A 24865-nucleotide genomic window follows, 5' to 3' on the forward strand; every position below is an offset into this window, starting at 1 on the left:
TGTGAGTGGGACTCTGCCCACCACTGTGGCCTCACCGCTCTTTTAACTTTTCCAGAAGAAGCCAAGGCATTCCCGCCTTGGGGCCCTTGCGCTTGCAGCCCCCATTTCTTGGAAACCACCGTCCCCCATTTTTGCAAGGCTGACTCAACATTCAGCTCCCTGCTCAAGGGTTTCCCCTTTGGAAGCAAACCTGCCTCCACCTTGCTCCTTGGCAGTCGACTGTATTAGACGAGCCTGTTTTCGTGTCTCTGGGAACTCTCTCCCTGAAGTGACCTCATCCGCTTATCTGCGGCCCCTCCCCCGCAGCAGAAGGGAAGTCCCACAGGAGCACAGATGCAACGCCGCCCCGTGGCCACGGAAGCACCTGGCACCCGGCTCGAAGCAAATGTGGAAGGCGGTGTCTGGCCCGCTGCAGAGGCCCCTCCCACCAGCCATGCCATCCTGTCCCCACGGCTCAGGTCTGGCCCCCGCCCAGAGGAAGAGCAGGACCAGCAGAGCCCCGCCGACCCCACTTCTGAAAAGCGTTGGTTCGACCAAGGGGCCTGATGGCGAATGTCCGGCTTCCTCCAGACCCCAGGACAGTACATGCCAGGCCCATCTCCTCAAAAGCGCCGGCCAGGAAGAAGTGTGGTCACGATCTCAGAATTTTAGGCTGGAAGGTTCTCTGCTGCATTGCCCCCAGAGCCACGAGTGCCATAGAAGACGGGGAGGCTCCTGGACTTCAAGGGAGCTTCTGAGTCCACAATGCTTGCCGGGCAGGGGTTGGACTGCGAAGAGAATGAGGCCTGGCCCTCGAGTCCAGCGACCTCACCACCGCACGATGGGATGGGACAGGGGATCGGCAGCACCAAAGCAGCGGTCAGCTAGGCTGCTGGAGCCAGAGTGGCGTCGGGGCACACACTGGGCTCATCAGTCTGAGGCCCGCACGCCGCCCTCGAGGTCTCTAGACAGAGCTGCGGGTGAGTGCACAGGCTCTCAGGCCTGACGGGAGCACTGCACGGGGCAGAGGGGGAGAGGCGGGGGAGTGGCCCACACGCCAGCACTCCTGCCCTCGGGGGAAGGGGGAGCTGGGATCCTCATCCTGTGAAAAGCCTTGTCATCTGCCCCCAAAACCAAGAGCGCACTGTATATACTGTATGTTAGCCAACTTAACACTAAATTATATTCAAGAAAAAAAAGAAAGAAAAGCTTGTGTGACTTCATCTCTCCTCCTCCATGTGAAGGCGATGACTGGACGGGCACTCAGAGCGAGTCTGGGGACTGAACGAGTGTGGCCCTGCCCGCCAGATGTGCAGAAGGCAGACCGTCGCCACAGCCACCTGGACGCTTGCGACTTCCAGCTGCCTCCCTGCAGTGCACCTCCAGAACTGGGGCTGCCAGGAGCCTCGTGGGGTCCCATACATGGCCTCCGACCTTGGCCTCGATGGCCCTCCAGTGCTCAGTGCCAGTGGGACAGTCACTGAGGAAGCGCCCTGCCTCTTGCTGTGGCCCAGGCCCTGCCTCATGCAACTTCCCACGCCCCTGGGGGGCAAGGAGAGGGACAGGCCTTTGGCACCACCCACCAGAACCCAGACGCCACCTGCAAACGGAACTGGAAGAAGGACAAGCAGCAGACTGATGCAGGGGACAAGGCTCTGGGTGGGATGTGGGGACCTGGCTTTGGCTGTTAGCTTTGGGGCTGGGCTTGCGTGATGGGCGGTGGGACTGAGCCCCACGGTCCTGTCCAGCTCGAATCCCTGTGGGGCAGAAGAGCCAAGAAGTCCCTCCGTGGCCACACATATAAAGTCAGAAATTGGGACTTTTATGGGCAATGCTGGCAGTAAATGAAAAAAACATTCTTGTTTTTCAACAAGCTCGGGTCCCACAAAACAGAGCCAGGGCCAGCCTGGGGGCTGTGTATTTGGGACTTCCGCCCTCCCCCGCCCTATTCCTTTCTGTTCTGTGCTCGGGTGCACACAGGCTTTGCTCGCTGTACCTGTAAGATGCTGGGATGGAGGAGAGCGAGGCAGGCACCACTCCCAGCCTCCCACTTGGAGACATACACACATCACATGAGTGAGCAGGGTTCAAGTGCTCCGTGGCACCAAGGAGAGAAGAACGGGAGGACTGGGGACCCTCCCACTAGACAGCGCCAGATGTCACTGCCGGACACGCAGTTGCCCCTCACGGTGACAAATTAAGAGAGCCATGGAACGGGCACTCGATCGTGGGTCTGCAGAGGCCTGGCCATTTCAGTAATAGGATGCGGGCCACGGTGGTGCTCTGGAGCGGGTGGTCACACCTGGCCACGTATTTCCCCCAAATTGCCCGTCTCCCCCCAGTGTTCATCTCCTTTGGCCAAAGTAGCAAAAGCATAAAAAAATAAATAAAAAAAAGAAAGAAATAATACCATCCCTTTTTTTCTTATTTTCCCCTCTCCTGTTCCAAACTGGACTGTTCCAAACTGTAAACCAGTACTGAGTTTCAGATTTGGAGATTAAATGCAAAAGTAAATAGGATCCACTTGGAATACACTTGTGTGATCACTGAAAAGAAGGGAGGCACTGGCCTGGAGCAGGGGCAGGCCCTCATGGGCACTTCTCTGCTGGGGCCCCAGAGCCACACGGACTTAGGGTCGATGGAGAGTTGTGTGATCGTAGTGCCCGTGGCGATTTCTCACGCCTCAGAAATGCGAGTTTCCACACCCGTAGACGAGTGCTACCACCAGCACCTACCTCCCCAGGCGCAGGATGGGGCTGGACTAGAACCACCGGCCTCCCCTCCACCCTCACTCGGCCAGGATAAAGCAGCGGTATGTTCTGAGACGTTCTCAGGAGAGCTCGAAGCTTGCGGCCGGCCCAGGGAAGGGCGGCTTTCCCGAGCGGCGATCTCTAGCGATCAAAGTACCTTGACGTTTGATTTGTGAAGATACGCGGTACGGCTCACATTTAACTGCCTCAGCTCTTTGTCCTGGCTCACTTGCTCTCCTTCCTCGTTTCTGCCTTCAACGTTAGACTCAACCCGAGACCACACAGCTGAGAAGACAGCGAGCGAGGACTGCCTCCCTCGGCCCCACCCCAGACGGCCGCGCCCACCGCGCCCCCGAGCCCACCTGGAAGGAGCGGCAGGACTCCATCTGGCTGTCTGACAGCGCCAGCGTGCTCTGCACCAGGTTCTGCAGCACCAGGAAGTGGATGTCGTCCACGCTGAAAGACAGTGGGGCGGGCGGCCGGGCACGTGAGGCTGTGCGCCACAGGCACCGCTCATCTCGGGTGGGTTCAGTTCTTATGTTAAAGAGGTGTTTGATCCCACAAAAGTGAAGTGAATGCCAAGGCTAAGCATAGACATTGCATAGCAAGACAACACAAACAGTGGTTCTTAGTGGTGGTTAGTAAACTGATCAGTCTTTGCAGGAAAACATGTTTGAGCCGAGTGGGTAAGCGGTGCCGTACCCTGGAAACCAGTATACGTGACAACTGACCAGTGTAGTTAGGGCTGAGAGTTTCTTCCACCTATCTATCTGCCGATCGACTTACCTACCTACCTACCTATGAGATCAAGAGTCGCATGCACTACAGGACTGGCCCAGCCACGTGCCCCATTTTCATTCAATCTTAAACAAGTTCTTCTCCAAAAAGGAGAGGCTTCTCACTGAAATACAGAGCTAAAGCCAAACTGGATCCTGATTATCCAACAGGAGAAAAACCAGCTGACCAGAGCTTCACGTGGAAAGCTCACGGGCTGAGAATTCAACCTGGTTCCTCAACCCACTTTAAGGCAAAGCCACTGCTACGCGAGGCTAGACCCGGGTTGCCAAGCTTTTCCCGGAGAGGGCCAGATAACAAACATTTCCGTCTCTTGACCTGGTGGTGTGGGATGAGAGCAGCACAGACGACACTTGCAACAGGCGTGGCTGTGTTCTCACACGCCTCTCACAAAGACGGCCGGCAGGTGAGATCTGGCACTGGGTGACCCCTGTGCTGGGCCGCAGGCAGCCCCGATCAAGGGTGGAGGGAAAGGCACTCAGTAAATCAATACCCACCTATTAAGTTCATCCTCTTTCCTGGTCGGATCCTTTTCATCTCCAATCGCCAAAACTCGGTATCTGCATAAGGAACGAGAGGAGAGCATGTCAAGGGAACACAGCGGACCTTCACCGCGCGGATGCTAGCATCACATGGCCATTGACTGGCTGCTGTGCTGGAGAACATGTGAAGCTCGTTAACATTCAAACATGTACATGTCAATTACAGTGAGAAAATACCATGCTCCGCTCATCAAATGACTATGTGGGTAAAAGGAGGGCCGAGAAAATGAGGACTGTTCATTTATGGACAATTATGAACCAACACAGAAGTGTACTGGCAGAGAGCCACCACGGACTGTTGAGGGAAGGGGATCTAAAATTGTGGGCCTGTGAGGATTAAAAACAGACATAAGAAAGAAAAAATTTTTTTGTGGGCCTGGAAGAAAATACCCCACAAAAAGGAGTAGCTGTATGAGATGGCAGATTATGTCCCCATCTGTGTTTCTGAGCTTCAAGTACTGTTGTTTTCTTGTGTTCCCACCAAGCAAATAAATACAAGAAGAGAAGTCCAGCGTGCCAGCCGTTGCTCTACAGGGCCAGGCAATGCAATATAAGAGGGAATTGCAGAACTAACTTTAAAAAAATAACACGGCCATTTATTTGCAAGACATTTCTTCGGCCTCTACAACACTTAAGTCAAAATTCATCTTGGCAACAGTAAGTTCTTCCTACGATTTAGTAACAAGAAATGTGAACTGTTTTAGTCAAAGTCTTTGGATCCGTTTTCTTTCTCGCCTGTCCTGCCAGAAGGCTCCAGATTAAACCTGGTGTTAAACTGTTACCACTAGATGGGACTTCTTCCTTCCTCCAGCTGGTTCATGAACTCTCCTTTAAAAAAATAAAAAATCTATAACTGTTTTTTTTTTTTTTTTTGTAACTAAAAGTTGCCTTGTAAGTTTACTGAGTGCGTGGGCCATCTGAAACACCTTGAAGACTGAACACAGACCATGCCATTTGAGAGTTTTGGGCAACTCTGCAAACGTGAGCCCCAAACACAAGAAAGTGACTGGCATCAGCTCTGGAAACAGCCATGCGCCGCTTGCCGGTATACACGGGCACCATGTCGATTATCCGCCGGGCGAATCAGAGAATGAGATCTCCGGCTGACGTGCCAGGGGCCAACTGTGACCGTGCCCCACGGCTCCCACACAGGAACCCACAGATGGGCGTCATCTCCACAGGGAGAAATTCGGGGATCTAGTGGCCAGAGGGGCCGTCTCGATGGCGCTGGGCCTGCTTCCCAGAACTCAGGACTTCAACATTTTACGGGTTCCGTGCTCAGACCCAAGTACGTTCTCCAGGCGCCCAGAGGCTGACCTGGAAAGAGCTGGGGCCCTGGAGTGAGACTAGCCGTGGAAGCTCAAACCCTGGCCCCGTGAACCACAGGGGCTGCTTCTACCCTGCAGTTGCACACCAGCTGCTCTGGAGGCTGGTCAAGTCGGCAGCAGGGCCTCCCTGGGAGAGGGAATGGGGGCCCCCATGGGGTGCTGGGGATGGTACCGGCCTCGTCTTTTTCAAGTCGCCTGTGAGGGGAGGCGAGCTGGAGCAGAGTCGGGGCCGTGGCCGGATCGGCTGCAAGGCCACGGACCTGCTGACCAGGGGAGACGCCTATGGCCAGTGACTGAACTCTCACCCCACAAGAACCCCGCAGGACCTCCCCAGGAGCCTCACCTGGCAAACAGGTCCTGGAGCGTGTCTGGGATTTCAAGATTAGGGTTCTTGAGGGCTGAACTGAATTTCTCCTTGAGCTTCTCCACAAACTCTTTATATTCGTTGGCACAAACCTTTCAGGACGAGAGAATGAGATTAAGCCCTTTCTTTCCCCCAAGGGTGGTTTTACTGATGCATCAAGGGAAATCTTGTCACAAATTCCCAGAGCAGCGACCCCCCTCACCCCCACAAAACGTGGACTGATGACGGCAACCTCCTCTGAGGCCACCTGGGAAGGAGACAGACACCACCCTGACCAGGGGTTTAGGGCAAGGAACACGCTGCCGGCTCTCACGCCTGTGTGGCCGGCTCTGTCCCAGGCCCCAGGAAGACACAAGTGTGTCCCACACGCTCCCTGTGGGCCCTGTGGCTGCGCACCTGCCAGTAGGCCCGTGCCCTGCCCCCCTCTTCCCAGCTTTGTTCCTTCCTGGCTTGCCCTGAGCACTGAGGCCTCCAGCCTCCACTCCCACCCTCAACTGTGGCCCCCAAGGTTCCCTCCCCTCCCCCCACCTCACCCCCAGTCCATCCTGCGGGCGGCGCACCGCCCCATGTGGCAGGATGAGGGTGTGCGCCCGCCCCACTGCGGCCCTCCCACGGGCCCTGTTCCCCCTTCCTCTGCCTTGGTGGGTCCCTCATCTTTGGAGGCTGGGCTAAGTGCGAACCCCTTGGAAGCCCTCTGTGGTAGATGCTACTGGTAGCCCACTGCTGGTGCCCGGTTTTTCTCAGGCTGGAGCCGGCCCTGACCTGATTTGGGGAGCCAGCCTGCCCAGCCTCCTGGGAGGAGTCAAGATGAATCTAAACCAAGGACAGCATCCTCAGGGGCTTCTGGGCAAGGCTGGCCCCTTCCTATCTCAGGGTCCCGGGGGTCCAGTGCCACCTTCTCCCTATGCTTCCTGCCCTGGGATTCTGGGGGGAGGACAAAGCTCCAGCTGTCAGGGGACAACCACGACGTGGCCAGTGTGAGGATGAGCACTGGCCATTAGGGAGCAGGAGCGAGTGACAGACTGAACGTGGGGCCTTGAGGACGTCTCTGCTTTGCTGCATCCACACAGGGCTGCCCTCCTCTGAGGTGCTGGGCCCATGGGAGAAACAGCTGGAAGCCCCATGGGGTTGTTCTGTTCTGTGATCTGCACCAAAAGCACTGGTACTCCCTGTGCGACCTCAGTGGGCCTGTGCATTCCCCTTGGGTGATCACTCCGCTTTGCGGAGTCACTTCCCTGCCTGTCTGCTGCCCCGGGCTCCCCAAGAAGGGCCGGGTCTGTGCTATCACCAGCCTTGCCTGGCATAGGCCTGACACACATGCAAAGAGCCCAGGGCTGGCTCAGCGAGCGGGGGACGAGGGGACCTGGGTCTGGAAAGATGGCTATCCCAGCACTGCTCACAAAGTACCCAGAAAACGCAGGCCCTGTCCTATCTGCTAATGTCCCAAGGAGTCTAGTGGTTTGGACTTTGTGACGAGCTGCCCTCTCAATGAAATAGGCCCAACTGCAAAGTGGCGTGTCAGACTCTAACCATCTCTAAGAACCGGTGCGAGAGCAGCATCAAACGAGGGCCACGGAACTAATGAGCCGGCCTTGTGGACGTGCAGGAGGAGCGTCCGTGCGTGAAGGCTGGGAGGGGACCAGAGACCCCCTGGGGCAGGCTGAGCCCGATGACCTAGCGGGGCCTACCTTCGGGTCCTCGTAGTCACCCTTCCGATTCATGAAGTCCCCGACGAGTGCTTTGTCCTGGTACACCTCGGCCAGGCAGACCCTGCAGGGAGGGGGCGGACGTGAGGTCGGGCTGTAAGGACCTCTGCGTTCAGCTCGCCGGAAAGCTCCTGCCCGAACATGTCTGGCCGTGGCTAAACATGGAGTGCGACTTCCTTATATGCCTGCTGTGTGATTACGGCTCCTGACAATGTGGAATGTGGGGTTGGCCAAGCCCAATTCAAGTCAGGTCTGTGGCTGCTCCGAGCTCCCGGCCCCCACATGCACACTGGGAACAGGGGCTCCCGCCCGCCTGCCAGGGCCAAGCGAGATGTCCTACATGAGGATGTGCTTTGAATGTTAAACTGTCACACAGGCCCTGGCATCACCCCTAGAGAGCTGTCACCCCCAGGAGCAGCCTCTGTCCACTACGTGTCCTTGTCTCCCTGTGACATAAGGAGAGCCTGGCCTGCCCGCTAAGAAATGGAGGGAAAAGCAACCCATGTGTGCAGGGTCCTATGAGCCGTCACTTGCACCTCCACCAAGAGCCCGCAAGGTGGAGGCTGTTCCATTCTAGGGCTCGGGGAGGAGGCGGGCCCCATGGTCGCTGGGCAGGTGGGCAGGGGTGGCTACTGCTGGCTGTATCGTCCTGTTGGCAGGTTAAGGGCACAGCCCCCCAGGGACACACATCCTGTTGGGTCCTGTGGCTCCGGCTGCAGCCCTCTGCGTCCCTCTACCCTGGCAGCTGCTGCGGGACAAGTGGGAGAGTATCAGGCAAGGGCCAGGAAGCCCGAGTTAAAGAACTCACTCTGCTGCCAATGCACTACCACCAGCCGACTGGCATGCTACAGCGCACAGGACGGCCCCACACCAAAGAATGACTGGGCCCCAAGTGTTGGTGGCACTGAGGCTGAGAAGCTGGTCAGACTGGTTCACTCCACAGTCCACGGACAGACAGGCTGGTTTCTCTATAGCCTGGCTGACATGCGGGCAGCCCATGGCTCAGTCAGCCGGAGCGAGGCTCTCCCCCTGCCCTGGGGCATGAGCAGTCAATTGGTGGAAGCCGCCCTTCCCGGCCCCATACTCATGCCAGCGGCCACGCTCGGGCGCCTCCACGTGCTGCTTGGGTGCCGTCCGATCCTCCTGCTCAAGCCTGTGCCCGTGGAGGGGGCTGCCGGGGGCGCCGTGCCCTGGCCACATGAGGGGCACCCAGGGCAGCCTCACGGGCAATGACAGAGCGCAGTGAGGCTGCTCTGCGACTCCCGGCCTGCTGCCAGCACGGCACAGCCAGGTCCCTTGGGGAACGCTGAGGACGGTACTCTTGGGTCTAATGACCCTCATCCTGGCCCGCTTCCTCCTGGATGGAGCCTGTGACAGGCCACTGCCACAAAGTCAAGCTGCTCTGAGCACTACAGATGGGGCTGAAACTCAGCAGATGCCTCCACCTGCCACATGCAGCCACCGTGGTGCGTTCCGGAAGCCGACGAGCCTGAGGAGCCCCGCTTCCCCATGGGCAGTGAAGGGGAGCAGCATGTGCTTCATGAGGCCGTCCTTGACTGCACACGGATACGGAAAATGGCCCCGAGCCAGGCCAAGCCCTTGAAGACTCCCGCACGGTTTCCCCCATTGGCCCCAGGGCCTGGAGAGACTGTCGGTGAGCTAGTGCACGGCTCACCGCTCACCGTGGATTTTAGAGCAGGACTCGTAGGCCCACGAGATGCAAGGAGAGTGGAGAACAAACCAGAAGCACGGGAGTAACTGTAGCCCAAAGTTAGGATAGTTCAAACAAGACTTACTTATAGTTCAGATAGGCCTGGGGGTTTCTGACTATGTAGCGAGCTCTTCGTCCGACTGAATGGGAGGTTTTATCCAGGGACTCCTCAAAGGTTGAGTGCAAAATGTCCCGCACAACTTGCCAGGGGACAAACGGGCCCTTCACCTGGATCAGACACAAGCCAAGAAGCAGATCAGCACCCTCAGAGCCTGCGGTCTGGGTCACGGACATAAAGGAGGGGGGAACGCATGTTCCGTGGCCTCTGTCCTTGGCGCTCAACACTGGCCCCTCCCGGGTTTATGTGGATCACATTTATGGAGCACCGATGTGTGCCCGGCATGAGTGAGGTGCTGGGCAGAAAAGAAGCTAAATCCTCAACGTCCAGTGCTCCGGCAAGTACTGCGTGCTCAGCAGGTACTGGGGTAATACTGTCTGGAAGGGCAATACGGTGGGGAGGGTTATGAGATGCACCTATTAGGCAAGTGTAAAGGTTTAGGTACACATTATGTATGCCCAGAAGTGTGGTGTACGTTAGTAGAAACAGAAGCACTGAATTAGCTTCATCAGAGACTCAGGAGAACATCTCAGCCAAAACAGGCAGAAAGGAGCACCGAGACAGGGAAGGGGCGTGACAGCAATGTTATTTTCTGACAGCCCTCAGAATGGGGTGGCCCAAGAATGTGCTGTGAATTTAAGTAGATGAGGGCAGGGTCCGCTGAGCCAGAGCCATGAAGGGCCGTCCTGGCGCCTCCAACTGCACGGGGAGGTGGGGGGCGGGGGGCAGAGGTGGAGGCAGCCAGAGCCTTGCAGGGCCGTCCTGGCCCCTCTGGCTGCACGGGGGGTGGGTGGAGGCAGGCACAGCTCTCCCGTGAGAGCTGGGATAGAAAGCTACCGCAGAGGCAAGAACAGAGACCAGGGATGGCAGCACGTCACCTCCCTGGAGGAGGAACTGTGCTGGAATTTAGGAGGGAACAGGGCGGGGGGGGGGGGGAAGTGAGGGATGAGAGCATCTGGAAAAGTGGTCAAGGAAAGGGATCCAGTGGGCCTGAGGCCGAGAGCATCCAGGGCATGGACGCTTCCTGGGGCTTCTCTCAGCCAATGTGCCAGACGACAGGGCCACCAACCTGGGATGAGGAAGTGGTGGCGTTTCTGCCCAGAGGGCCGGGATTACAGGGTGGCAGATCCTCTGGCGGCATCTGAGAGCCAGGCTGCCTGGACATCTGCCCACCTGCACAGCTCTACCCCCGCCTTGCCACAAGCTCAGAGGAGTAGAACAGAAGGCAGGAACAGACAGACTGGGAGTAAGTGAGGCTGGGGAACCTTCTTAGAGGAGGTGACTCCAGAGGAAAGGGGAAGAATTTGCTGGATGGGAAGCTCCCCCCACCCCTGGGGTTCAGGACACAGGCCGAGAGGAAGATGGGAGTGTGGGGGCCGTGGCGTGGAAGGTGGGGACTGAGCCGCGATGAAGCTAGGGCTCCAGGCCAAGGCCATGATCACCATCCTGCATGGACTCGGCGAGCAGCAGCCTGGTGGTTACTGTGTAGGGGCACCGTGCGAAGGGCTGCAGCTATGAAAACAAACGAGTGGCCTCCCTGCCCTGAGCAGCAGCCACTCCCACGAGCCACGAGGGGCCAGGAGCAAGAGAGGCAGCGTGAGAAGTCCACGTGCGGGGGACACGGCGAGAACACGGTCATTGCCTCCAATGGCAGGATCAATGGAGCCTTTCCAGAGATGGTGAGCAGTTATGAAAGATAAGTAGGAGTTTTCTAGGCAGGTGATGGGGGAGAAGGGGAGCGGGAAGTGTGAGGTTCCTGGTGAAGAGAGTAAGAACGGCGCTGGGCTGTTGAACCCGCAGGTAGGTAAAGATGTGTGTGCGTTAGCCGAAGGCCGGAAAGCAATGAGCAAGGATGAAGTATTAGTCTGTGGGACTCCGGGAAACCTTTTCCTGGTGGCCAAGCAAAACAGATGAGCGTCCATGCGTGGCCACACAGGGTACAGAGCTCCCCACGAGGGAAAGCGGGGCGGCAGGCCGGGGAAGGGTGGGGGGCTGGGGCCAGTACCTTGGCATTGAGGACGTTGCTGGCGATGCGGCACAGCATGAGCAGCCCGTCCTCCTGCATGGACCAGGTGACACGCAGCCGGGTCATCCTCTGCAGCGCGCTCTGGTCGGCCTCATCGTGGTAACGCAGCCTCCGGTTTTTCTCTTTGGGGGACTCTTCTAAGAATATCAAGGGGAAAAGAGAAGCAGCTTCTAACAGCTGGACTGGAGCTGGCACTCTGGAGAGGGGCAGGGTCCCTACTCGGTCAGTGAGACTTGACCAAGGCTGTTGGTTACCGGGGCTGGAAACCAAAGAGACTAACCACAAGAGACTTGGCCTTCTACCAATAGATACTTTAACCCCTTTTGTCATTTTCTCTTTGGTCAAATTTCACCGTGTCCCGGGACACGGTCCCTCCCACCGTGGTGGCAGGCACTTCGAGGGCTGCAGCCCATGCAGAGCACCTGCCATTCTGCTCGGCAACCTCCAAGATGCTGTGCACACTCCGGGGCGCCATGGGGACGGCAAGGTGCGTCCATCAGGGCTGCTGTGAGGACTGAACCAGATGGGGTATGAACCAGCCCATGCGTGCCAGTCACCACGTTATGGAGTATCTGCCGTATGCCAAGCACCAGTTATGGCTGTTTACATATTAACAACCCAGAATCGAAACACTCCTTTGCATCAACTCTGTGAGGAGGCAGTTATGATCCCCATTCTGTTGCCGAGGACTCTATGACACGGCAGGACACAGCAATGGGCCCCAAGTCACACAGCCCAGTCCGTAGCTGACACAGGGTCTGAACTGTGAGCTCTTACCCGCTAAGTTCTGTCAACATCTCCTCCCCTCGGGACAGACTCATGGCAGTTTCACAAGGTAAACACCATATGCTACTGCCAATTCCAAGAGACTGTTTTAGGACATTTCTTCCAAATTAAGGCAGAAGAAAAGGAGGGCGAGAATACTCGGGATTCCAGGGGAATCCCGGAATTTTGCCTGGTGATAAATTCGCGTCTCTGAGAGCCTAACTGATCTCACGCCCACCTGGATAGGCTGAGCTGGGAGGTGGGCGGGGGGCCTTTCCAATGGACACAAGCCTATTTATTACGAACAGCAGCCAAGCAAACCACTGCAAATAGGTCCCATTTAAACACTCTGTTCTCTTCTGAAAACGCTACAGCTATCAGATCATCGTGAAGACACACAGACCACTTAGATGATGGAAAAATGAACGGAAAAGCAGGCACCGGGCTCCTCACTGTCCTGCTGTCCTCTGCTATAAATGCTTGCCCGGGTGATGGATCCAAACCAGCAGGGTAGGACATGCCCAGGGGGCTCACGGGACTGGAAGAGATTCTGCAGCCTGACCAACTCCCGCCTTTCCTCCCAGTTAAAAACATAACACGACTTGGAACTGTGGCCTGATTAACATACTGCAGATATTAAAAGCCAAACCAGAAGAATCAGGATTTTGGCTGGCTGAGACGAGGACTTCTGCTAACGATTGTTGCTGAGGATTTCTCGGTAAAGATGAGGCTAGATGATGGAACTGAAGGGGTTGTGAAGCCGAAGGGCGCTATGAAACACAGTCAGAAGATGCGAGAAGCTCGGGGTGGGGGGGTGGGGGGTGTCTCTCAGTCAGCTGGCTCGGTGTGCAAAAAGAGAGGGCAACCACGCCGAGGCAGCCCTACACACTGAGGGAGGGGGAAGCCCAGGTCTGGGGCAGAGCTCAGCCCCGGCCGCTGGGGCAGCCTGTCTCCGAGCCGCAAGGGACAAACACAAAGCCTAGCAGACACCGAGGGACCATCATGAAACCTTTTTTCTTTTTCTTGATCTTCTTTCCAGGGTCTTTCTTCAGCCGTTTCCGCTTCTGGCTTTTCCCACCCCTCACTCTCCAGTTCCGGTCCAGCGTGGGCTCTCGGTCCATCTCGAACTGCTCTTCCCTGTCGGCGCAGAGTGGAGGTCCTGCTCTGGCTTCCCCCCAGATGTTCAGCCTGCCACCGCCTGGGAAAAAGCACAGGAGGGGAGTGTGTCGGGGGGAGCCCTGCGAAGGCCATAAGCCACACGGAGCGCGTGGTAGGGAGTCCCGCGGCCTGAGCTGCGCCCAGGTCTGCTTCCAGGGTGAACTCCCAGCCAATGTACCTCCAGCAACGAGTGGCAACGGGCGCCTGGACAGAAACGTCTGGAGTCTCACCATGAGCCCGTTTTCAGAAGCAGTGTTCTCCTAAAAGACAAGAGCATCACTGGAATGTGGCAGGGGCTTCCCTTAGTCCCTGGGGCCCGGAGCATCGAATGTTCCCCGGGCTTCTCCTGGGGGGGCCACTTGCTTCCTGCACACACGCTCCCTCATGTATGACCTTCTCTTCCTTCCTCCCTCCCTCCCTTTCTTTCTTTTTAAAAATTTTTTAACATTTATTCATTTTTGAGAGAGCGATAGAGTGCGAGCAGGGGAGGGGCAGAGAGTGAGGGAGACAGAATCCGAAGCAGGCTTCAGGCTGAGCTGTCAGCATAGAGCCTGCCGCGGGGCTCAACCCACAGAGTGGTGAGAGCATTATCTGAGTCGAAGTCAGATGCTTAACCAACTGAGCCACCCAGTTGCCCCATTTCTGTTCCTTCTTTATTTATTTATTTATTTTTTTTAAAAAATATTTTTATTTATTTCTAGGAGAGAGAGAGAGACAGCGTGAGCAGGGGAGGGTCAGAGAGAGAGGGAGACACAGACTCTGAAATAGGCTCCAGGCTCTGAGCTGGCACTCAGCACAGAGCCTAACGCGGGGCTCGAACCCACAAACTGCGAGATCATGACCTGAGCGAAAGTCAGACGCCCAACCAAGCCACCCAGGCGCCCCTGTTCCTTCTTTAAAAGGGAATGCCTGTCCATGTGACAGAACCAGTTAGAATCCATTAGAAAAAAAAGAAAAGCTGGCAAAAGCAGAGATTTAAAGGGCCCGATGTACCTTCAATACATATGGAAATAAACACTTGTGCCTCTGGCCAACTTTGGTTTTACCAATTCAGAAACAGTGAGCAGGGAGAGGGCCACCGAGATGGGAAGTTACAGCCACCACTGGGGGGGTGGCCCGGGGGTGACTGTTCCCCAACCCCCTGAAGCCCACCTTCTTGGCCTTGTTGATGATGTAGCTGGTCCAGATCCAGTTACGCTTCAGGTGCCCATAGAAACTAGAGTCGAGCCCAGCGGCCCCCAACCCGTCCCCGGGGATCGAGCCTTCATCCACGACCTCACGGCTCCCCCTGCGAGGCGGGAAGTAAACAGCAAGAGAGTCCTTGTTGGGAAGGAAAAGAGAGCTTGCGACGAGGGTGAAGGCGTCTTTCCTAACTGACCCTTACCTTCTTGGTAACAGCTGACAGAACGGACATACTTGTCAAACCCCAGATATTTATGTACATTTCCCAATTTTTGAATCGTGGCAACTAATTTATTTTTGTTGTTTAATATGTGGCCAGGCCTGGCTGGGGCCAGAGGGGCCCATGGCCACCAATTTGTGGCCTCTGCACCAGAGATGTGGGTGCCCACAGGCTGACATGTGGAGCCGGAGTCTGCGGGCCAGCACCTGGGGACAGTGCTTGGGGCCGGGTGGGGGGGGGGGGAGACACACGTGCTGCACTCCATCAGGGCCTGCACCTGGGGATAGTGTGTGGTGGGGGGGGGGGCACACGTGCTGCACTCCATCAGGGCCTGCACCTGGGGACAGCGCATGGTGGGGGGGGACACACGTGCTGCACTCCATCAGGGCCTGCACTTGGGGACAGCGCGTGGTGGGGGGGGACACACGTGCTGCACTCCATCAGGGCCTGCACCTGGGGACAGCGCATGGTGGGGGGGGACACACGTGCTGCACTCCATCAGGGCCTGCACTTGGGGACAGCGCGTGAGGCGGGGGGGGAACGCACGTGCTGTATTCCATCAGGGCACACTTGCGCTCCAGGTTGTGCTTGTCGATGGCGCTCTCTTGCTCCTTCTGCAGACTGCCCTCCTCGTCGGTGCCCTCATCCTGGGTGCTGTTCTTCCTGACGCGCGGGTAGCGTACCACACCTGAGAGCAGACACAAGCCTCCCTGGTGCCCGGGTCCTGCTGTGGCTCCAGAGCCATGGGCCACAGATTCCCCTCCTGTGACTGCTCCCCAATTGCGGGACAGGCTCTGAAACTGGTAGACCCTCTTTGTACAAATGTGTTCTAATAGATGTCGGGGTCGAACGCTGGGGCGTGAGCCTGAGTAAAAGACTCGTACTCTGGCTGAACTCCCCGAAGGAGGGCAGGCGAGCCGGCCACAGGAGAGGCCAACAGCCGTGGGGGGATGGTCAGTAGAGGAACCCCGAGGCCTTCTTCCTCAGGGACAGCCCGTGGCGCGCCCGCGTGCCAGCCCACAGGGGGCGGTATGCAAAAATGATGCACTTGGCAGTGGATGTGGGGCCCGGGTCCGCAGGGATCTGGGCAGATAGCTCAGAGCAGTGTCCCTGGGCCTGGTGGGGTCTGGAGGGCAGCCAGAGGTTTTCTGAGTGCCTAAGAGATGCATTAACATTGCTGGGAAACTGTGTTCTGTAAACGCACAATAAAGAAAACATAAACTGTGATGAACTGTTGCTTGAGTGAGGCACAGGAAGATTACGGTGATTTGCACGCCACCAAAGACAGTCTTCTCACATGCTCGACTGGAGACCTTGGTCTGGGTGGGGGCGAGGGGATGAGGGGATGGCTACTGTTTACATAAGACACGTGTTCAAGCTCTGCTTCAGCCCATAAGGTGGTGGTGGTGTTCCCGGCTTAGAAATGAAAAGGTCAACCTCAGAGAGGTCTTCAGGGGCACCCAAGGTCACGCATGTTGAATGGCCAGTGAAACCCAGGCAGACTTAAGGCCACGCTTCTCCTGCCCACCACCCAAATGCAAGTTCGAAATGCAGATTTAGGCCATCCCTGCATGGGTAGAATCCAAAGCTCTGGACAGGGCCCGGTGATCCACATTTCACCAGGGTCTCCCAGGGCGTCTGCGGCCCACCCGTGCTCAGTGTGCCCCTGCTCTAAAGGATGCTCACGTCTTATTATATGGTGCTTTCCCCTCAGTCCCTGGGGCAGAACCTCCTTGAGCGTTCTGGAATGAAGGGGCCACTGGCGCCCACTTACTGGACTCGAAGCGTCCCCCTTTCTGCTCAGGAACACTAACAGGGATGGAAATTCACCACTGTCAAGCCTCAACAACTTCGGTGCAAATAACACACTGGCTCACAAATTTTTATCTGGGTATAAAATGCAGGAGAATTAGGGCACTCTCAAAATCTGAAATGGTAAAAGCCTGGCTTACGGAATGCCAGAGGATTCTATGAAACATACAAGTTCCGAAGTCTGTCTGGACCCATTACATGAAAGGTTCTCGATGCAAGGGTCCATTACCCTGCAGCACTAAACCATCCTGCCAAACAAATGCGGGCCTCCTGCTTTGCAAAAAGTGAAGTGCATTAGTGATCCAGCTCTGGGACAGGAGGGAGGGAGGAGGGCACCAGGTTCAGACGGGATGTGGCATCCCTTCCTCCTAGTAGACGTGGCACGAAAAGATCAGGAGGAAAGTGGCTTAGAGGAAAGAGCACTGGTCTATGGCCTTCCACAAAGCCTCCATCTAGTCAATCAACATTTATGGGGCGCCGACTGTGCACCGGGCACTTTGAGACACTGCGGGACGGAAGCTGGATTTCCTGCGCTCAAGTAATCCTCAGGAGGAAAGCAGCTAACAGCTTAAAGGTGCTGGAAAAACTTTCTCGAAAAGATGATGCTTGATGTGGGAGTGGTCAATGTCAGGTGAACACAGGTCAAGGGACATTCCGGGGGTAGGAAGACACTAGCAAAGGCCTGACCCTCAAACCCAACTCATCCGACCTGCTGGCCAAACCTGCTCAGTTCTTCCTGCAAAACACCTCCCAGGCTGCCCCCTCCTTCACTGTCCCCAGGGGGCATCTCTCTTGGGCAGGAGTCACAGCCCTGCTTCTACCCTGGGCCCTCTGTCTGTTCGCTCCCCACCCGGCAGCCAGGGCAAGCTTTGAAAGAAAAGATCTTGTCACCTCTTGCCTACAACTATGCAGTGCTTCTCCCGGCTTCTCCCGGCTGTTAGAATAAGCCCTGCAGGCCCCGGCTTCTCCACCGGCAGCTGCCTGCCCCTCTCCACCCACACCAGCCTCTCATCTCTCCCAGTGATGCGCTTGCCATTCCCATGCCTGCAATGTTCTTCCCCGGCTCTGGGCTTGGCCTCAGCCTTCAGAGCGCAGCTCAAACGTCCCTTCTTGAGAAAGGCTGCTCCTGGTCACCCCGTTAAACCAGCCTCCGCTTGCGCCCCCGGTCACCCCGCTAAACCGGCCTCCACTCGTGCCCTGTTACCCCGTTGAACTGGCCTTCAGTAGCACCCCTGGTCACTTCCTCCACAGCACCTGTCTCAGCCTCTGTGTGCATGTCTCCTCGGTGAGAACTAAGCTCAGGAAGGCAGGGCGGGGGTGTCCTTGCTCGGGGTCAGGCCCAGGAATGACAGATACAAGGTGTTGAGCAAGTACCAACTGAATGCACAGGTGAAGGAAGTCAATGCACAGGGGCCCGGGAGCCCCCCGTTTGGAGCTGGGCGCCTTGCTTCCTGAGGGAGCCCCAAGAACACTCTGGGTCTCTGGGGAAGTCTGAAGACCAGGAGCGACTTCTAGTTCCTTCTTGCTCTAACGGAGCGGGGAGCGTGGGGGGCCCGGCAACGGCAGGCGGTACCTAAAGGGGTGTTGAGGCAGACGCACTGCAGGTCGAACCAGTAGCTCTCCACATCCTGCATGGACCTCAGCACGTAAAGGCGCCGTTCGAAGGGCCGGCTGCTGCGGGCCAGGTTATAATGCGGGTCACAGATGGTGGTGTCAACAATGACCGCATTCTTCTTTAAGAAAATGAAGACCTAGGGACACATGGACGGGGTGAGAGGAGAACTTCAGGGCCACGGCTGTCCGCGGTCTGGAAGCTGCTTAGCCAGTGGGAACCCCTTTGTTTGGGCCCAAGAGACGTTACCTGGTCCTTGTCCTGGAACTTCTCTGTGGGGCCGAACTGCAGGAGCCCCATGTGGCACAGCCTCTGCAGGTTCTCCACTACGGAGAAAATGTAACGCCTGGAAAAGGGGGTGGGGGGTGGGGGGGGATTCTAGTGTGAGCACCCTTGGCTGTGGCCAGGGGTCTGCATCGGGGGAAGCACATGACGGCTCGTGGCGCCCTCTTCTACCTCGTGGGGTCCGCCCTGTGCACAGACCCAGAGGCCCCTTCCCAACTCCCGACCCAGGCAATGGAGTGTGGATCCCACATAGGGTTTTGATTTAGAAAGTAAAATTAGCAAATGGAAAAAAAAAAAAGCAAACTACTCCAATACTCACAGTCTTTATCAACTGGTTTTACCTGACAAGAACCTTGAAATTAAGTAACAAAATTCTCCAGCCCCAATGGGCTTTGTCCAGAAGGTTCCCAGGGTCACCGAATGAATTAAACCTCGAGTCCTCACAAGCTGGTGGGCGGAACCTTTTCCTCTTCCTGGGGAACCGTTATTCAGAGCCCTAACCTCAAGGGGCCCACCGGGACCCTCCGGCAGCCTGGCTGGTTTTGGGGGCCTCACCTCTTGTACAGGAGCTGCTGTCGGACAGGCCTGGGGAGAAAGCGGATCAGCGTGTGCTTCTTCAGAGGGTCGTTCAGAAACTCCTCAAGGTTGTCTACCTAAAGGTCATGTTCAGGATCAGCTCATCCTCAAGGCCAGGGTCAATTGTGAGAATTGTAAGAAAACACACCCCACTCCTTTCTGGGCAGAGTCTCTCTGATCCTATTTTCTTCTTTTTCTGTATTTATTTACCAAATTTCTAGAGGCATACTTCTTCACTACAACATAATTGTCTTCCCATATATCTGATTGATCTATCAGTCTTTCAAGGATTTCCTATGACACAACAAGCAACCATCCATCTATCCAGCCAATAATTTATCTATATCTATCCGGCCATCCTGTTTATCCTATCATCTATCTATCTATCTATCTATCTATCTATCTATCTATCTATCTATCTACCTACCTACCCACCCATCCATCTACCTACCTACCTACCTACCTACCTACCTACCTACCTACCTATTGACCTATCCATCCACTCACCCATCCAATCTGTCCATCTATCCATGCATCCCATCATTCTCCATCACCTATCTATCTATCTATCTATCTACCCACCCATTCATCTAATCTGTCTTTCCATCCATCCATCTTATCTCTATCTATCCCCCTTCCCTCCGTGCCTCCCTCCCTTCCTTCTGCCCACTCATCCATTCACCCACCCACCCACCCATCCAATCCTTCCTTCTTTCTCCTTCCTTCCTTCCTTCCTTCCTTCCTTCCTTCCTTCCTTCCTTCCTTCCTTCCATCCCTCCATCCATCCATCCACGCATCCAGACAACACCAAGTCTTTTCCCTTGCAACAGCAAGTATTTTCCCTTGACCAGGTGAGGGTAGGTCCGGTGGTCTAGGCTGAGGGACCAGCCCCCCAGTTACAGTACCTTGTAACTGACTTGCACAATCTGGATGAAGATGGAAAGGGGCAGGCAGAGAAGGATGTCACTGACGAGTGCCCAGCCGAAGCCGAAGTCTTTATGGACTGGGATGGGAGGGACATAGCGCATCCACGAGGCTTCGTCCACATACACTAAGAGAGAGTCAGAGTCCGTGCTGCAGGCGGGGCCCAGACATGACGCTGCCCTCACCCCAGTAGGCCCAGATTCCCTCTCCCCACGAACCCGGGGGGGGAACCCCACTTGTCAGGCGGGAGGCCCATGGGCTCCTAGAGTCTGGATTATGACTTCACTCTGATCGGGTGCTGTGGGGATTCGGCAGGCTCAGGTGACAGGGACAATTACCCACTAGGACTCCCCTCCAGAGGGCGGCACCTCACCCTTCTCTGTGGGGGGCTCCAGTTCAGTCTCCAGGAAGGTTCCGCCTAGGCTGTCCTTGGGTGGGCCGTTGGAGGAGGCCTCCACGCAGGCTCTGGAGAGGGGCCGGGCCCCCACCCTGCCTGGCTCCTGTCTCCCTGATCTTCTTTCCCCGCTGGGGCCCGGCTTCGGCCGCACGTGGCTGGCAGGGTGCCCGTAGATGAGGTACCACAGAAACATGTGCACTACCCGCAGGCGAGGCATTTTGGGCAAAAACCCTAGCGAACGGCCAAGTCCTGGAACTGAGGTGGGGGGTGGGGGGGGGAGAAATACTTGAAAATACAGGATTCACGTCAGTTCAACCCACTCAAGCCCACAGTGAGTGCTGTTCGTGCTCTCACGGAACGTCCCTTCTAACACTCTTTAGGTGTCAGCAAGGTACCTAAAGTCACACAGCAGACAGAGACAGCTGGGGCAGAGAGCAGTGAGGATGGGGGAGGAGGCTGTGATTCCACCCAGAGGGCAAGGAAAGTGGTGGTGGTGGGGCACACAGGAACCCGGGAATGTGCACCCTGGGACAAATGCAAGGGGCCGGAGGTGAGCATGCGCCTGGTGGAGGGCCAGAGGCCAGAGGGATGGGGGGGAGAAAGGGAGGAGGAGGGTGCGGCGGGCGAGCCAGAGTGTGATGGAGGAGGGTGCCACTGTGCAGGGCCTGACGGGTCTCTGCACAGGGACCTGGGCCTGCTGGGCTGTAGACAGGGACCCAGGATTCTCTGAAAACATCCTGTTTCCTTGTTGACACAAATAAGGTACTCCTTGGTTTTCCCCAGGGAGAGAGGACAGAAGGCAGGGAGCCGGGGGGCAGGGAGCAGGGGCAAGGCCAGAGGCCCTCCCCCACCGCCGTGCCCACTTGAGCAGCAGGCTCACCACCTTCTGTGTGGCCCAGGCAGGGGCCGTTCTGCTACCCTGGCCCCGGCCCTCCATGGGCTGCACCTGCTAACCACAGAACACCCTGGGACCCACAGAGCAAAGGCAGGCCACCTGTGGTGAGGTGGCGCGCAGAGGGAGGCCACGCACATGCCCTCTTCTGCCCCAGGATCTCAGGTTTGCTGCACCACACCCCCCACCGGGCCACGGCCCATGCCCCATGATGCTTCCCTGGCTCTCTACACTTGCCCCGAACACATTCCCATTAGGGCCGCTTGGTGGGGGCCGTCAGGGAGGCAACTCTGTGGGTGAACAGACGCTGGGAAAATGACCCGGGTGTTCACACTCATCAACGACCAGAGCTCTGGCAGGTGCATGGGCTCGAGAGGGACGGAGGTTTTCTGTGGGTTACGTGGTTCATACCAGCCCGAGGATGCGGAGCGGAATGAATCTCTGTGCCTAACTCATCATGCTAGGATCCAGCACAGTTTCATCTGAGTCTCATACAGCCTGTGAGGCCTGCTGGGCAGGCATCATGCCCGTTTTGCAGATGGGGATACTGATGGCAGCACAAGTCAGGTGGCCAGCCCCACAGGACCTGTCCAGCGATTCAGACCTGATTCGTCGGCCTTCAGCCGAGTGCCAGAAGGCAGAGCGCCAAGTGACTCAGACACCAGCATGCAGTCGACCACCGACACCGTCAGACGGTGAAGAGAAGCCATTTCTTACCCACAACAGGGTGGTAGTTTTTCAGCTGGGTGATGCCCATCTTCTCATCTGTCTTTTTCACCCGTCCAGTTTCTGATTTGGAGGACGTGCTTAGCTGAGAGTCTCCCGACACACTTGGAGCCTCTTTTTCTGGACTTTCTTCCTCGGCTTCTGCTTGAGGTGCTGGAGGCTGGACTACTTTAACCCTGCAGGTCGAATATAAGGTCAACGCCCTGCTGTGAGGACCGAGGGCTGGAAAAAAAGGACAGGATCTGTCCTCCCAGGTCGGGTGAAGCCACGTGGCCCTGGAGCTTCCACCTGGACTGCCCGTAGGAGCCAAGCAGATGCTGTGAATGAACAAAACGGGACGACGGGGGCTGTGGTGACCTGCAGGTGCACCACCCCCCTCCCCGTCCCAGAGCAGCCGTGTAAGACAGGCGGCCCAATGTGCCGGGTCCTCTGACGTTTTCAGAAATGCCAGAGATCGGGGATCTGATGGGGAAATCAAGAGGTGGCCAGTTCAAAGCACACGAGCAAAGGTCCACAATGAACGCAGAGCCTCTCTACCTGCCCATTGGACTTCTCTAGGTTAACCCAGCTAAGAATTCTCCCCCAGTCCCAAGTTTCCCTAGCCCACAAGACGGTTACAAAATCAGAGAAGGCCTCGGAGGGGCAACTGAACTCATCTGGGGCTGTCGGGAGACTGAACGAGCATCACGCACACAGGGCCTATGGCCCAGAGCACTCTGTCGACGCCATTAGGCAGAAGAGAAAGGAACTTTTTTTCCCTGAAAACTCCATAAATTGTTCCTAACCCAGTGAGTGCGCTGTTCTCTCATGAGCATAAATAAAGGGTGCTAGTGACAGCTGCTGGACAAGGGGACAAGGCCTGGGTGGCCTCCTGGGGAAGCCCTGAGGGGTACCGCCACTTGCCTGTTCGCCATGCTGGAGTTGGAGATCCGGAAGCGCACCTGCTCAATGGCGCTCCTCACAAGTGGGTCATTCTGGTCCATGGACGGGTGCACGACCAGGTCCACCTGCGGAGAGGCCGGAGCGTCCCACGGGGCAGGGGAGGGGACGGGGGACACGCGGCGCTACAACTCAGTCCCTTGCTTGGAATGCTGGCTGTGCCTGCTCTCGCTAGCGCTTCCAAAGGATGCGTGTGAGCGGAGCGTGAGGTGCTGCTGCACGGTCTGCCGGGACAACTTCTGACATGGAAACCCCTCCTCCAGTGACTGAGCAAGAACGCTCGGCCAGGAGTGACGTGCCACTCTGCTCAGGCGAGGGCCACATGGCCCAGAGGGGCTCTTTGCTGTTCCCTGGGGGGCCTGTCCTGGCTCGGCGGCCTCAGCAGCCACCTGGTGGCCTGCTCCTGACTCCCCACTCCAGCTATCTGAGAATTTCCTACAGTTGGTCGCGAGTCCTGAGGCCTCCCATCAGGAAAAGGTATGCAGCTGTCACTCATCTCCCCTCACCGAGGGTGCCACCATGGGGCTCATGCCAGGCGCACGTGGAAACTAGCCGGCAGAGGGTCGAGAGCTGCTTTTGCTATCTCACGTCTGCCAGCAGATGGGGGATGAATGGCTGTGGCGGGTGCCGCTTCGTGGGAGCTATCCAGGATGACAAACAGAAGCAGCTCGGGGGAGCGTGGGGGCAGGGCAGGAGATGGCAGGCACAGGGGCCCGGGCCCCTGGGGACCTGGACTTCTCTTCCATCTTGGCCACTGGCAGGAGACAGCAAGGGAAGGTCTTCTAAACGTGGGACTCTGGCCGGCGGGCTTCATGCCAAGAACACGCTGAAGAGGGGCTGACCATGGGGAGTGGGCGGCACCACCCGGATGGGGACCAGCGCCTCATTAGTGAAGTGGGGGGCCCCTCCCCGACGCCCTGTCAACCTTTCTGGGATTGTGTGGGGCTCCAAAGAGGCAGTCAGGCAACACCTCGGTGTACTGAAAAGCCTGGTGCAAATACAAGGCACTCCTATCTCTCCACTGTCCACAGCCGAACAGCTCAGCCACCTCCCCGAAGGCCCAGCGGGCAGGACAGGATGTGGGAGCAAAGGCCAAGGCTGCTGCTACCACATGGCAGCTCCGGTCAATGTGCCTTCAGGGGATCAGAGGGCGCCTGCCAGTGCGGGTGCTCTGTGAGCCGGAGGGCTGGTAGGTTACTTATTCTGGAGAGAGTCCCGCCCAGCTGGACACAGGCTGCCCGCGGTGCCCTGCGGCAAGAGGCCCCGGGGCCGGTGCCTTCGCTTTTGAGGTGGTGTCATCCTCAGTGCATTCCTCCCCAAACTGCCTGGCGGACGCCACTCTAGACCAAACAGGAGCTGCGGACACAGTGGGCACCCGTGGGAGGCTGCCCTCCCTGCTCCCAGCCTGGGGGGGTTTGCTTGCCCTCAGTCACTGTCCCGAGAAGGCGGCTCATCTGTAACTGCTCTGTGACGATAAACAGAAAGCACAGGTGCTACTGCTGAGGACTGGAGGCTTTGGTGCTCTGAGGGCAGAGATCAGCACCCGACCTCCTGGCTGCTCTAGGAGAGGAGCGGCAGGCCAGCGGGGGGTAAGTGGGGGCCAAGGCCAAGGGGACCCAACAGCAGGTGTACAAATGGATGAAAGCTGCCAACCTCCAGTGGCAGAAACGGTCTAAGTCACTTTTCATGCTGCTCTGTGCGTTTCAAACTTCAAACATCTCAAAAAAGTAAGAGAAAGTAAAAAACCCAGAAATGGCCTTGCCAGCTTATTAAGGAAACAACATCAAAGCACAGCTCTCTTAAGGCAGAGATAGAAAACGCAGCTGGAACAAGAGGTCAGGCAAGTACAAGTGACTGTCCCCGCAGCAGTCCCTGTGCCCAACAGGGTGACCTCAAATCACTCTGCCCCTGAAAACCGAGGCCTCATATGCGCAGGGCTGCTGCTATGGGAATGGCCCCAAACCTTAAATCTTGCAGAAACAGATAAGCTGAGACAGAAGATCTATCGCTCCCCCGCCAAACAGCCCCGGCCCTTGCCACCGTCGCTCCTGGGGATGT

General features: G+C 57.0%; 1 protein-coding gene across 3 annotated transcripts in view; it reads right to left on the minus strand.

Annotated features, from left to right (window-relative positions):
* Positions 1-24865, minus strand: part of GTF3C1 (general transcription factor IIIC subunit 1) — a 69520-nt gene that overhangs the window by 7732 nt on the left and 36923 nt on the right. For all 3 annotated transcript variants that reach the window (XM_039257522.1, XM_039257520.1, XM_039257523.1), the window contains 17 exons: positions 22772-22875; positions 21860-22044; positions 20227-20505; positions 19835-19980; positions 18909-19006; positions 18318-18414; positions 18030-18207; positions 15191-15332; positions 14395-14530; positions 13421-13502; positions 13094-13282; positions 11299-11456; positions 9261-9403; positions 7447-7528; positions 5738-5850; positions 4022-4084; positions 3092-3185 (listed from right to left, as the gene is read on the minus strand). In XM_039257522.1, coding sequence (XP_039113453.1) covers positions 3092-3185; positions 4022-4084; positions 5738-5850; positions 7447-7528; positions 9261-9403; positions 11299-11456; positions 13094-13282; positions 13421-13502; positions 14395-14530; positions 15191-15332; positions 18030-18207; positions 18318-18414; positions 18909-19006; positions 19835-19980; positions 20227-20505; positions 21860-22044; positions 22772-22875 — 2289 coding nt within the window. The remainder of the gene's footprint in view (positions 1-3091; positions 3186-4021; positions 4085-5737; positions 5851-7446; positions 7529-9260; positions 9404-11298; positions 11457-13093; positions 13283-13420; positions 13503-14394; positions 14531-15190; positions 15333-18029; positions 18208-18317; positions 18415-18908; positions 19007-19834; positions 19981-20226; positions 20506-21859; positions 22045-22771; positions 22876-24865) is intronic.

This window comes from Hyaena hyaena, unplaced genomic scaffold (genome assembly GCF_003009895.1).
Source record: "Hyaena hyaena isolate Hyena2069 unplaced genomic scaffold, ASM300989v1 scaffold_624, whole genome shotgun sequence".
Taxonomy (NCBI): Eukaryota; Metazoa; Chordata; class Mammalia; order Carnivora; family Hyaenidae; genus Hyaena; species Hyaena hyaena.